The sequence below is a fragment of the Fusarium fujikuroi genome, chromosome FFUJ_chr07, assembly GCF_900079805.1.
Source record: "Fusarium fujikuroi IMI 58289 draft genome, chromosome FFUJ_chr07".
Classification (NCBI taxonomy): domain Eukaryota; kingdom Fungi; phylum Ascomycota; class Sordariomycetes; order Hypocreales; family Nectriaceae; genus Fusarium; species Fusarium fujikuroi.
Window position 1 is genome coordinate 2,053,832 of NC_036628.1, and position 13,692 is coordinate 2,067,523.

Sequence of the window (13,692 nt, forward strand, 5' to 3'; positions counted from 1 at the left end):
CCTCAGGTAGAGATTCTCTCGGACAAGGAAAAAAGAAAGAAATAAAGAAAGCAGTTCATCGGATTACGTCTCCTTCTTTGTCAATGCCTTCAAGCCCCTCGAGGATATCGCTTCCTGCCAGAATACCCGTGGCGCCCACGGTCACGCCTCGTTCTCGCGACCATACCTCATGAAACTTTATGCTCTTGTCACTCGATGCAACAACAATGCACCCTTCCTTTCCTCCTGCTGGTGCGGTTGGGTCATCAGAGGTCGGTCCTCGAGGGTATGAAATGGCATACAAGGCCCGCAGATCGTCCTCCCAAGGAATTGCTGCAACCTGTTTGCACTCCGGCCAGCTGAAAACGCTCACACGATAGGGGTGTTCCGGTGAAGCATACCCGAATGTGGCGGCAATCTCTCTGCGTGTTGTGTTCCAGATGAGCGAGGTTACCTGGGCCGACACTGATATAGTTGCGAGAGCTGCTCCGGATGGCGTATGGAAGAAGTGGATGCACTTGTCGTTAGAGCCACCTCCTGTTGCCACCAACTCTCGCCTCCAAGGACAAAAAGCAATGGCTTTTACAGCAGCATCGTGGTTCCAATGATGCTTCGCGATAGCAGGGCCAAGATACCGAACGGTGTCTGTTCCACTCGGAAGCGGCTGTAGCTGTGCCCTGAACGCCCTCGCGGGCATATCGTCGTCCCCATCGACGCTCAACAACCGTGTAACTCTTGTCTCAATGCCACCATACGCGCTGCCCGCCTCTATACGCCCTCGAACACCATTTACCCCAGGGGCTTGCTCAGTTCGCCGCCCGGAGACTTGATCAGCATCGAAAAGACAGCAGAGATTGTCGTTTCCACCTGAGGCGAATAGCCGACCATCATATGACCATGCAAGACCGCATACTTGCTGACAGTGAATATTGCTGATCTTGGTCACCAACAATACTGCACCGGGCCAAGTGTCCCGCGTGACTTCCCAGCCTATCGGCCATTCTACGACGTAGTAGTAGATATTGCCCATCTCATCCCCAACTACCAAGTCTTCCGTCAGAACTTCGACCCCTAGGTTCATGGGGTTTTTGGAAGGTCGCAAAGTACAAACTGGGCGCCAGCTCACACAGGAGATAGGAAAGGCCTGGCGAATCTCGAATCGTGGTAGTGGGTCAAAGAGAGATTGGAAAAGCACACTCCCGTCGGAGTGCCCGATCCCAAGCACAGCTTTGCCTCCAGGAGTTGATGAGAAAGCAACCGACGTCAACTAGGTATCGGAATGTGTTCCATGGATCAGCTGCACGCCCCGAAACTCAGACCAGGCATAAAGAAGGCTCCCCAGGCAGACAACAAGAGTTTGCGCGGTGTATGAGTACGCCAGCGGTGAACAGTAGAAGTCATCCTTTAGATTTGGGGCATCCAGTACTCTGAAGGCCATCAGCTCAGCTTTTTTGAACACTTAGACTTACCAACCTGAATGGAGTAGCCGGTAGAAGACGCCTCTTTGCTGGCCGAAGAGGAACTGTTTATGGTCAACTATGATTTTAATAGACTAGCACTTTCAACTTACTTGACCACTGCTCTTTGTTTGCCCACTGATGTCCGTTCCAACTTGTGTGACTAAAGTCCGCATGAAGGCCGTGCTGTTTAATGCTTCGAGGGATTTGCTGGGCCCGTGCGAACTCGAGGATCTTTCGTACTTGGTCAATGTCGAGAGCCGAAGCGATGCGACCTTCGTGCTTCTCCTTCTCGACTGACGTGCTGACAAGACTTTCCTGGAAGAGGGTGGGAAACACACGAGCGTTGGTCCCACGTCTGACGAGATGCCCCTGTCCATCATCGGTAGCGATTGCATTGGGCGCAAGACCACCCACCGACCACATGGCTCCCATACTAACTTGACGATCTCCTCCTCGGTTCTGTGGTAGTTGCCCAAGAGCTATACCTAGTGATGAGCTGGTTAGATGAAAACAAGGAAAAAGAAGTAAAACAGGTTGGATGCCAAACCTCTGTCCAGATGACTGTCGTCAACTCGGAAAGGAAAACGGGGATCGGGGTCCATCACACGACGTTTTAGAACGAAGGGATCTGCTGAGGCACTCTTGTCACGCCTTAGACGCTCATCTCTCGACAAATCCTGGCTTTGCTTTGTTGTTCGGTATCTCTCGGATGATTGGGAAATGGGATCACGTCTCGGGACATATCTGTCTAGATACTGTATGTTTGGGTCAATGCGTTTGTCTTGGAGAGGGAAACGTCTGGAGCTTTTCGAGTATAAAAAGGGGGAAATCACATCGGCCTTCCCTTTTGGATGACGCCTTTCTGGTGTTTTGGGAGGCTCGGCTGCGAGTCCTGTTTTGCTCGATGCTGGCGGTTTTTGCTCTTGGTTCTCAAGCGATTTGACTGGAATTTCATCCGGGCCTGGCCCATCGAAGGAAGGAAAACAGCGTTTGCGAAGATTCAGGCAGAGCCCAAAGACTTCATCTGCGGAGCTATAGCCCGAATCCGGCGAGTTTATCGACTGACAAGACAAGTCTGCCCCGCTAGTTCTTGGAAGCAGTCGAGGACGTCGAGGCGGTTGTCGAAACATCCTTGTCTATATCGAATTCTCGACAAGTTCCGGATGTATGGCCCCTGAAAGTCGGGGACATGAAGAAACGAATGAACTATTGTACGATAATCTGAACAATACTGCCACGATAGACAGAACTTTCCCTCGGCGAAATTACCTACCTTGTTGAGATGGTGAGTTTTATTGATGCTTGGAAGAAGAATTCCGTAGGGAAGAGAGGCAAAGGTGAAGTGAGGATGTAGAGAGGAGTTTGGGTGGAGGGGAAGGAGTCATGCTAGAAGCACCTAATGTCTTGCCCTACCTTAGTTGATCACAAATTGGAAGTCGTAGAATCGGCGACACTTACTTAGAATGACCAAAGAGATTAAAGCTTGAGGTAATCACGATATTGCTGCTCCGTGGTCTCACGACGTGCCTGTTCGAAGATTAAGATCCAGCATCTTTCAGGTATGACAGAGAGCCATATGATCTTGGTAACGCATATTATAAATTTATTTAATAGTCAATAATCAGCAGTGTTTCAAGCCTAGGACCTCATGACTCGTCCAAACTCCGTGGTGAATCTTGTAAGATCGAGCCAGCTCAGATATATTCCTCACCCATCTTTGTCGCAATATTGTCAAAGTACGAATTCGTGTAATCCAGCCAGTTCTGTGTCGTTTCCAGGCTTCCCAAGACGCAATAGCTTGTGCCGATAAGGGAATCACCTCCCTTCTTGTCCGCAGAAGCCTCCCAGAACATGGTTCCGCCGAGACCATGCTCCAGCACGTATTCTGCCTTCTCCTGAACCACGCTGGGAGTATCGTAGGAGATAAATTCGTGTTTTCTCTCGTCGTAACTGAAAGAAGCATGGGCTATTGGATCGTATATGATTGTAGCTCCTTCCTTGGGAAGTGCCTTATAATCCCAGACGCCTTGCTGCCCCCAGGAGCCCTTACCAACACTACTAAAGGTCTTTCCAAGGCCCAAGTTCTCTTCAAAGGAGCGACCGAAGACAGGGATGCCGAGGACAATCTTTTCAGCGGGCACCCCGGATCTAAGATAGTCCCCGATAGCATAGTCTGTATTGATCGCTGTTTCGAAGCTTTCATTGAGGGTGTAGTCGATATTGAGCTTTGTGACAGGACGTTTGTAAGGGAACAGGTTGGCGTTATGGCCACTGATGTGATCCCAGCTTCCAGAGTAGTCATAAGCCATGAGGTTGATTTGGTCAACAATTCCGCTCATATGGTTCAGTTGAAGCTTTAAGTAATGCTCAGGAGCAGCTGGGGCGGCAGTAGACAGTAGGAAACGATGACCAGAGGCGTATTTTCCTGCATGTATGTCGAGCTCATTCCGTATAGCCTGAAGGAGGAGGACTAAATTAGTAGCATCGATTTCATCATCCGGAAACTCCCAGTCGATATCGATACCGTCGAAACCCCAATTCCACATCAGGTCGACTGAAGTCGAGGCGAATCTGGCACGGTTGTCAGGTGTGCTTGCGGCCGAGCTGAAGTTCGCAGACCCGGCCCCCGACCCGCCGATGGAGAGCAGAGTCTTGAGCTGACGATTGGATTTCTTCAACAGGAAAAGTTGCTTCACACATCCGTACGCATTTCTTTTATGTTCATCGTAGCCTATTCTGTCGTCAGCTGTGAAGTTAAGGTAAAGAAGGTAGACTCACTGTCTCCGTTAAATTGTGCCACAAAGTCGGCATGTTCGTCTTTAGAGTATCTCATATTTGATTAGCCTGATTTGGGTGTTTAGGTCATACTGCGTTCCACTTACACTGTTCCGTCGGGTTTGACACCCAAGAATGCGTAGAGTACGTGAGAGATGTGGGATACATCCATATGCTGAGGGTAAAAGCCTCTGTCATGAATGCACCTGACAGTGTTAATAAAGTGCTATGCTTGATAAAGTGAGATCACAAACCAGTTGACGAAATAAACAGCGTTCACATGTCCTCCTGGGGCATACTCTGGTGACCGGAGAGAGTGACCAGGACGGGATGCATGGCACGGCCGAGTTGCGAGAAGAATGGCAACAACCGCCAGGCGGTGGAGAAACGACAGCATACCTAATTCGCCTTTATTGATGAGAAGCCGAGTATCAGTATTTATAAAGAATCAATGTTGGAGATGAAAGGATTAGATTTTGTTGACTGTGTTGAGAACTGGGAGGCAAGTTGATTGATATATAAAGAGCGAAGCGGGAGAGGACTAACTCCAAGGGAAGGAACACTCGAGGTATCATTTCCAGACTCCCACATTATGGAAGGAAGGTATTGTCTCCCTTAGTAGGTTAGTACCTAGGTGGTTCTGTTATAGGTTGTATCTTAAGGTAAGGTAAGGTACTAAGGTAGGTACTGAAACATCGTGCAATGGTGCGTACCTTAGGTAGTAAGGTAGTTACCTACCTTGGTATGTACGCCTACCACGCTGATTTGATGTCTCTGTAACTCGAACTTGAGTCGGGCAGGACAAGTTTCCGCATCACATGGACGTTGTGTAAAGTGTCAGTCAACGATATTGTATCACAACATCAAGTGAAGTACCTAGTATGAATTCATTTAAGTGCATGTTGTGGTGTAGTCCTTACTAAGGTATTCTACTCAGTCTGAACTAAGGTATTATCTATCCTTTCGTCATATGTAATTTCTTTCGAGGTCAACGTAGGTCTTTGCAACTACATTGGTAGGCAGGCACTCAACTATAGCAGTCATCATTTTCGTGTCTTTGGTGTAGAGGTATGATAGATGTAAGTTATATCCATTTTCTTCATTACACTATGTTCCGTGCCAGGGTCGACCTTGAGGTGCATGAAGCCCAACACAACACGGTGACGCCGTGCGTCGTGATCTACATATAACTTCAATATTCGTGACTCACGTTGGCTTGGTCTGCAGCTACATTATTCTCGTTTGTACCGGATCACCGATTTATGGGTTTCCCTTGGACGACTCTTCGCTCCGATATCAATCGATCAATTACGATGCAAGGAACGATAAACAGCCCTCGATAGAGATTTCTTGTACTCTTCTGTTGGATTATGACCCCGTGATTTCTCACTGTAAGATTTATCATGCGCTCTGTATCCCTAATTGCGGTAACGCTCGTTTTGTCAGCTTCCTAGCATACTTTTGAGGCCAGTAAATATACTTTACTCTCAAGCCGACTGATGAATCATTGAAAATAAATATTGACGCCGGTAGATCGTACCAAGCAAGTCATTTAATGTCTGTTGCAGCTCTGAGGTAGGTTTCTGAATAAGTCAAGGATATCGCAGCACAAAGACATTAACATTCCACATCACGCTACCCTACACTCTTACGCGGGGTCATATCGTCCAGCTCAGCAGTAAAACATTCACAAGCCTCCACAAACCCATCGCGAACAACGATCAAGGCTAAATCAACAAGCCGAGGCTCTTCAGGATGTCCAGTGTTAGTCTCGACCCCCCCAACAAACTAGTCCACCGTAACTGATGCTGATCCCAAGGCTTGCAGCACGGCATAGCCCGCGCTGCGCGGTCACGGACAGAAGAACAGCGCCAGCAGGATCTCGTCAGGATCCAAAAGTACTGTGGTCTCGAGGACGATATACGCCAACAGGTTAGTTCTAGCCGAACATGCAAGGGTCGTGTTTCTCACGCATATGCAGATATCCGACAACAACTACGGTGCCGAAACATTCCAGCTTACATCGAAGCTGCTACGGCTCAACCCTGAATACTACACAATATGGAACGCCCGCAGGCGCTGTCTAATCTATGGCTTATTGTCCAAACCCTCGGCTGGATCGCCGCACTCGAAGGAGTCGCAGAATACCTCAGCGATAGGCACTCACACAGCCTCGTCCGACGCTTCATTGCCCTCCTCCTCGACCGAGATCCCGCCACGCCCCGCCCCCCCGACAGCTGGGAAGACTGGTACAACGACTGATAGCGATGCCGATACCAACGTGATACGCTCCGAACTGGGCTTCACTGTTCCCCTGCTGATGGAATTTCCCAAGTGCTACTGGATATGGAATTATCGACTATGGACGCTTGACCGCGCCATCGAAAGACTTGACGTATCCATAGCTCGGCACATTTGGGAAGAGGAACTAGGTCTTGTCAGCAAGATGCTCACTAAAGACCGACGAAACTTCCACGCCTGGGGCTACCGTCGCCACGTTGTAGCGCAGCTTGAGAGCTCCGTGCTCAACGGTCAGAGCCTGGTAGAGCTCGAGTTTGAGTATACCACCAAAAAGATCCATGAGGATCTGTCCAATTTCTCAGCATGGCATAACCGAAGTCAGCTCATTACAAGGCTTCTGAATGAGCGCAAAGCAGACAACGCGTCTCGCAAAGATTTACTTGACAAAGGTTTGTTTTGTCCTGCAATATATTGCACAATGGCTAATCTGGATTAGAAATTGAGCTTATTCGCGAAGCGTTGAATGTTGGACCCGAAGACCAGTCTTTATGGTACTATCACCAGTTCCTAGTATTGAACCTCGCAAATCCTTCATCAACCCGCCAAATAGCGCCAAATCTGACGATGGAGGAGCGCAAGTCATACATTTACGATGAAGTAACCGAAATCAAGGATCTACTACAAGACTACAAGGACATAAAATGGATCTACGAGGCTCTTGTTGAGTACGCAATCGCATTTAACCAACTCACGGGGCAGCCATTCGAGCCTGAGAGTCGAAGTGATGTGACATCTTGGTTACAGATTCTCAGGAAATTAGACCCGAAACGAAACGGACGGTGGAGTGATTTGGAAAAGGACTTGGGCTCACCACAGACATGATTATGAACCCATTAACTATCTAATATATGTATACCACACGTCGTTAGACCATGATGTACGGAGTAGCATTAAATTCGTTGATAACCCCTATCACCGAACATTTGTGAACGCAAATGTTTCAAAGTCCTCCAGCATTGGTATCAATGTGCCCGTTAAATGAAAACCTCTTACACGCTCTCTAGACTCTTGGATGCCCCCTCCCACTACCCCTTGGTCTACCTCTACCTCTGCCTCGGCCTCGCACACCTCCTCGCCCCCCACGACCAGCGCCACGTCTTGCCGGAATATCCCCGTCACTACCGGAATCCGATCCTAACACCGACATTGAATCACTGATATCTGCTTCCGAATCTGAATCGCCAATTCTGACAACTGTCGGCTGTGGAGGTCGCCGAACTGGAGGTGGTGGCGAAGGGCTGCGCGAGCTTTCGTTATGGGCCGAGGATTGAGAGTGTGATCTATTACCGAGATGTTCACTGTGCTGACTAGGACTACGAGCAGCCCCCTTCGGCTCTTCTGCTGTCGGCTCATCCATTACCGCCAGAGGAGCCTTGAAGGTTGGCGCAGGTGTGGACGCCCCTGACTGTGCTGCAGTCACATTGGCTAAAGTAGTTGTGGATTTGCGTTTGCCTATCTTGAACTTCTTCCCCTTAAGTGCCATTCGTTCAGCCATGGACACAAGCTGCGTTCCTCCGTTGCCCGATTTGGGCGGCGGTGGGGATACAGAATCTCGAGCAGATCCGTTGTCAATACCCTCGGATCGTTGAGTACGGCGAGCACTTCGCGAGGCTCGATTATCAGGGTTGCCTGATATTGACCGGGCGTCTGCTTCTAAAGGGTCTACAGCAGATGATTCCGCTGCAAGGGTGGTTACCTCAGATTTTCTAGGCCTTCCTCGACGTCGGGGTTGCGGAGGTTCTGCTATAGCCTCCGAAGGAGCCGTACGGAGCTCGGCAGCTAGCTGTGCTTCGAGTTCATCAACCATTCTGCCGTGTTCGACATCACTGTCGTTGCCTTGGTCTTGGATGGACTCGTCAGTGAATTCGGTTGTATCATCCGCGGCTAAAACTTGAGACAAGCGTGACTTTCGAGGTCGACCCTTGGGCCAACCTCTCTGGCCGCCTGTTGGCTTCTTGGAAGAACTAGCTGGCGTACATTGGGAAGTAGCAGATGCAATCTTAGGGGGGCGACCACGGCGTTTAGAGGGAGTCTTGGTCTCAAGGACAGACTTAAGGTCTTCTTCAATGGAGGGTTGCGGTGCGGGGGATGATGTTCCGAATAAGGCGCGAACTGCGTTAGCAGCCATATCGACAGCTGACATCTTCTCTCCCTGTGCGCCGACAGCGGATGTTTTAGGCTTTTTTGCTTGCGTGCGCTCTTCTTCGAACTCGTCTGAGTCAACGTCCGCCTCCACGTATGATGCTATGGGTTTGGCGTGTCGAAGTTCAGGCTCATTTGCATCAAACAGCAGCTGACCCCGTTTTCTAGATGGGACTGGAGCGGCAGCCGCAGCCGGAGCCGGAGTCGGGTGCGGAGCTGGGGTCTGATCTGGTGTGTCCTGGGCGCCGTCTGTTCCCGTGTCTTGTGCAGTGCTCGGGTCCCTTGTATCCTGGCCAGGCTGATCCATGACAGCCTCAGGGGTAGCTGGCGGCCCATTGAACAGCGCAGGGTCCATGCTATCCAGAAAATCTGCTTCTGGCTCTGCCGCGAGACGAGGCTTCTTATGGTGGGACTTGCCAACAACAAAATCGGGATCCTCGTTTTCTCGTTTGGCCTTTCTCTTGGCTGCGCGGATAGACTTCTTGACGAACTCCGGGATATCTGGCTCGGATGGTCGCATGGCTTCCTCAGATGGAGCCTGGAAAGGGTCAAAGAGAATCTTGTCGGGTGTATCGTCTGGTTCATAGTATCCCATACCAATGCGCTGTCGTGCCACCAGTGAAGGATCAGGGTAGAGGGAGGTATCAGCGTCTTCAGCCTGTGACATATCCATCGCCATGGACTGATCGGCCGGCCCGGCATTCTCCTCGTGGTATGGTGGATATGGTCCTTCCATGGTGTTATCAGCCAAAGACTGGTCGCCTTGACCAAGAACATGACTCTGATCTCCGTAGCCGTTCATGCCAGGTGCGTGCATACCGCTAGGAGGATCATGCTCTGCGTCTTGCATGGAGTCATCTGCTTCATCCTGCTCGGTAATATCTAGTGCCTTGGCATTATCGGCCTGCTCTCTTAATCTCTTCATCCTTCTACTGTCCTTGCTGCGACTTTCCTCTCCAGCAGCCTTCAACCATGAAAGGTTGTGTACTCGGAAGTCGACAAGTGCTTCCACACTTCGATCATCGGCAATCGGGCGGGTATCATGTCCCAGCAGGGTGTTCTTAGGTGTGTAGGGGTCTGTATGGCCTTGTCGGCGACAGTGGCCACAATTGCATATACCTAAGCACTTCGGACATTGCCATTGCTCATCCTCAAGCACTTTCTGTGGCAACATATCAAAGGCTCGATAAAGAACGCCATAACAATAGGATTCAGTGCAGCCAGGGTTGGTGCATTGGTGTACTCGGTAGGCATAGTCCTTGTGACAACAGACGTGGCATCGCCTAAGCTCTCCCTTCTTCTTCTTGCGTTTGTACTTCTTCTTTGGTTTTCCTTCGCCATCGACCTCGGGCTCCGACTCGCTTGGCGTAATTTCGCGTTCTGGCTGAGTGATGTCTTTCCAGGGTCGTCTTCTCAAGGCTTCTTGGCAAATTTGTGCCAACGACTTCTTTCCTGAGCGCTGTCTGGCGATCTCTAAGGGCTGAGGCGAGGTTTCAAAGTCAACAAATCCGTCGTTCTTGATAATCATTGAACGCCAATCCTCATAGTTATTGACCAAGTCAGCCCAAGACCATTGCTCACACCATTGAAGGCCCGAAAGGCAGGCACAAGAGCGTCCCATGGCGTAGCATTCCATGCAAACGTCATAAGTATCCTCATCGCCGTTCATCAGCGTCCGAGTACAATGTTTGCATGTTAAAAACCGGTTGAAGATATTTGAACGGCAATATGAGCATGTGATGCACGAGTCAAACTCGATAAACTCGACGTCCTTCTCCTTGTGAGCGAACATTTCGTCAATGAGAATCTCAGTAAACAGACTAAATAGCTTTTTGAAGTCACCGGCAAGCTGTCTAGCACGAGGTGAGCTCCTGAGAATGTCTTGACCAAGTCCTATGAAACTCATCGATGTCATCTCTGCATCCTCCTCCAGTTTCTGAAGTTGGCGATAGTACTTCTGTAAAGTGAAGAAAATGATGGCTTTGTTCTTGTATTGTTCGTCGCGACAGACGAGACGAGCCTTTGGCAGGGCTTCGTGCAATGCCAACTCTAGGGTCTCGGCAGTCGTCCGATTCCATGCTACTTTTATTGTTCGAGTGCCACGATTCCAGACTTGATGTGCTGCCAGGGGTGGAATGAGGATAAAGTCGCCGACTCGCTGTTCGATGACATAGACGTCGAAGGGTGCTTTCTTCCACGCATTGATTTGAGCAAAGTGCTTCTCAATCTCAATATCGTGTCCCAACATGGAGAGAAAGTATTCTCGAACGACCTCGCGATCCTTGCTTTCCGTCATGAACCAGATGGAGCTTCCTGGTTTCTCGCCCTTCTCGTCCTCTGATGCTTCTACCATGATATTCTGACCTAACGATGCACACATCTCACGATGAGCTGGGGTATATGTGCCTTCGTGTCCAATGTAGCACATAAGATTTTGGGCCCGCATTTCTTCTGGTAAGCTGGACATCAAATCACCAGCTGGTGCTGCAGCAGCCTCATCGCGGAAGGCGTCTTCCTTTTGTTGCGAGCCACCGGCTTCGCTGGCATTCTCATTGAGGTAGAATAGGTTCGGATGGATGACCTTTTGTAGCGCATCACGCCATTCGGGAGGACAGTCTATATCTTTCAAGTAAAGGCGCTGACGGCGCTCGTCTCTGAAATTTGTAGGTGTCCATTGATTCGCCAGTTGTCGCATCGATCGTAGGTAATGTCCCATCGTCATAGGAATATCCGAACCCGCATTGATGTCTCTCACATTCTCCTCTGATTAACCTAGGGTTAGTATGCTTTCGAATGTCATCTGAGAAGAGTTGACCTACGTCGCTTATCATACGTCTCCTCCAGCCAGCGGACATCGAAAATTCCAGTTGGTAGAACACCATCCCATCCATCAATGACCAGGGGTTTGCCGCCAGCGATGACGTGAATCAACACCAGCTTCTCCAACTCCTGCTGTCCAAGATTGCGTATTTGGGTTCTCGATACACGCTGAACCCACTTGAAATTCGGGGTCTTGTCGACCAAGCTATACAAGTCTAGATCAGGCGGGATGGGATCGAATTTGGCCTGCGGGTGTAGCGAAGTCGGCATCTTGTCGAGCTTCGAGAATACGCGCGAAGCTGTAGTGGGGTTCGCTCGAGATAGGGAGATTGTTGGTCGCAAAGAACGGGAAGTCTCGAGAAGTCGTCGGTGCGAAATCAGGCCGAAAAGCCGTTCGTTTCGCAAATTGCCCCCATTCAGTGCGAAAATAGCGACAAAGATACCGTAAACGAGGATAGGTTTTTGGGTGAGGTTACAAATCCTAGGTGAATGGATGTAGGCGCGTCGGAAGCTTAGGCGTTGGATTGTACAATGCGCAACCAATCAAAGGTGCCTAGGTAGGTAGGTACGTAGAGACAGAGAGCGAGCGGGTCGATATGCACGTGACGCACCAATTGCCGATCTTGCGCTAACAAGCTCGGCCAATTCACTCCACTGCTACGTGAGCTTTGGTGACAAGGATTCTAAAGTTTATCAGATTCATATTTTTGGACCGAGAGTTTTCGATTTGTGAACTCTGGTGAGCTGCCATTGAGGTCTGACGTTACCAAACCTCTTTTACAGCGCTTCGTAGTAAGTTGAATATGAAATCTTTATAAAATCATAGTTCAAATTCTCATGATCCTAGTAGGACTGTAGACTGTATATCTCATGAGATTAAGTGCGCTCACCCGGGCTTCGGCCTGGGCTCAATGCCGAGGAATCTCAGATCGGGCTCTGAAAGTACCAAGACAACTACAGACACGACCTTCCCCCATTCGTGCTTGCAAAGGCTTGAGACAACCATGGCATAATAATCAACGAGCAGTTGGGTTTCACGAGGCCAAACCTCGATCTATCCCCCTGGCCACCCAGGATTTGGACTCACCATCAGCTTCGACGGCACCGCCACCTTATAAACCACCTGAGACGGGACTGTTGTCGAAACTTCCAGCCTCATGGGTTCCTTATGCTGAGCTGATTCGACTTGACAAGCCTGCTGGAACCTATTATTTGTTCTTCCCGTGTCTCTTTTCTACTCTTATGGCTGCCCCAATGGCTATGCCAATGGCGACTCCAGGCTCTGTCGTTGGAACATCACTCCTTTTCTTCTCTGGAGCTCTCATCATGAGAGGTGCTGGATGTACTATCAATGATCTTTGGGACCGCAACCTCGATCCCCATGTCTCAAGAACTCGACTCAGGCCGATTGCTCGTGGTGCGATCACACCGTTCAAGGGACTTGTCTACACTGGGATTCAACTGTTTGCCGGCCTTGGGATATTACTCCAATTTCCCCTCCCTTGCCTCTTTTACGGCGTCCCCAGCTTGCTCCTGGTAGCCAGCTATCCTTTGGCCAAGAGAGTTACTTATTACCCCCAAGCAGTTCTCGGCCTCACCTTCTCGTGGGGCGCTATTATGGGTTTCCCGGCTCTTGGAATCGACTTGCTGTCACATACCCCAGCCTTGACAGCTGCAGCCTGTCTATATGCTTCAAATATCGCATGGACAATATTATATGACATGATCTATGCTCATATGGACATCAAGGACGACGTCAAGGCGGGAATCAAGAGCATTGCACTGAAGCATGATGCTGAGACTAAGCAAGTGCTGACTGGCTTGGCCGCTGTACAGATCTCTCTTTTGGCTGCTGCCGGATTTGCAGCTGGTGCTGGCCCGGCGTTCTTTGCTGGGAGCTGTGGAGGAGCTATGGTCACGCTTGGTATCATGATTAAGCGAGTCAATCTGAAGGATGTCAAGGATTGTTGGTGGTGGTTCATCAACGGGTGTTGGATCACTGGTGGCGTGATCAGCCTCGGCATGGCTGCGGACTACACTATTAGATATGTCCAGGGACCTGAGGACGAGGCCAAGTCGGAGAGTTGAAGGCCAGACAGTATTGAAGCATGTAAAGCAATTGTACAATAATGTCATCATATACGGAGATATAGGTTCAGACCCTCAAGATTCCACCTCACGCGGCGTGCACATCGTTGTTTTGTTCGTCGAAGAC

The 13,692-nt window shown here is 49.9% G+C and overlaps 5 protein-coding genes; 2 read left to right on the plus strand and 3 right to left on the minus strand.

The window, feature by feature from the left end:
- Nucleotides 1-55: 55 nt before the first annotated feature.
- FFUJ_08482 (related to fzr protein) lies at nucleotides 56-2,569 on the minus strand (the record flags this gene model as incomplete). XM_023580812.1 has 5 exons in its annotated part: nucleotides 56-1,246; nucleotides 1,328-1,406; nucleotides 1,453-1,501; nucleotides 1,550-1,924; nucleotides 1,987-2,569. The coding sequence occupies 5 exons, from the start codon at nucleotides 2,567-2,569 to the stop codon at nucleotides 56-58; spliced, it is 2,277 nt and encodes a 758-aa protein (XP_023433522.1).
- A 564-nt stretch (nucleotides 2,570-3,133) lies between these two features.
- FFUJ_08481 (probable endochitinase) lies at nucleotides 3,134-4,611 on the minus strand (the record flags this gene model as incomplete). XM_023580813.1 has 4 exons in its annotated part: nucleotides 3,134-4,170; nucleotides 4,218-4,267; nucleotides 4,322-4,420; nucleotides 4,469-4,611. The coding sequence occupies 4 exons, from the start codon at nucleotides 4,609-4,611 to the stop codon at nucleotides 3,134-3,136; spliced, it is 1,329 nt and encodes a 442-aa protein (XP_023433523.1).
- A 1,358-nt stretch (nucleotides 4,612-5,969) lies between these two features.
- Nucleotides 5,970-7,337, plus strand: FFUJ_08480 (related to geranylgeranyl transferase alpha chain; the record flags this gene model as incomplete). XM_023580814.1 has 4 exons in its annotated part: nucleotides 5,970-5,978; nucleotides 6,042-6,146; nucleotides 6,196-6,904; nucleotides 6,952-7,337. 4 exons carry the CDS (start codon nucleotides 5,970-5,972, stop codon nucleotides 7,335-7,337), a joined length of 1,209 nt encoding a protein of 402 aa, XP_023433997.1.
- Nucleotides 7,338-7,515: 178 nt separating this feature from the next.
- Nucleotides 7,516-11,747, minus strand: FFUJ_08479 (related to c-module-binding factor; the record flags this gene model as incomplete). XM_023580815.1 has 2 exons in its annotated part: nucleotides 7,516-11,420; nucleotides 11,477-11,747. The coding sequence occupies 2 exons, from the start codon at nucleotides 11,745-11,747 to the stop codon at nucleotides 7,516-7,518; spliced, it is 4,176 nt and encodes a 1,391-aa protein (XP_023433524.1).
- Nucleotides 11,748-12,347: 600 nt separating this feature from the next.
- FFUJ_08478 (related to para-hydroxybenzoate polyprenyltransferase precursor) lies at nucleotides 12,348-13,565 on the plus strand (the record flags this gene model as incomplete). Its single annotated transcript, XM_023580816.1, has 1 exon — nucleotides 12,348-13,565. One exon carries the CDS (start codon nucleotides 12,348-12,350, stop codon nucleotides 13,563-13,565), a length of 1,218 nt encoding a protein of 405 aa, XP_023433525.1.
- Nucleotides 13,566-13,692: the final 127 nt, after the last annotated feature.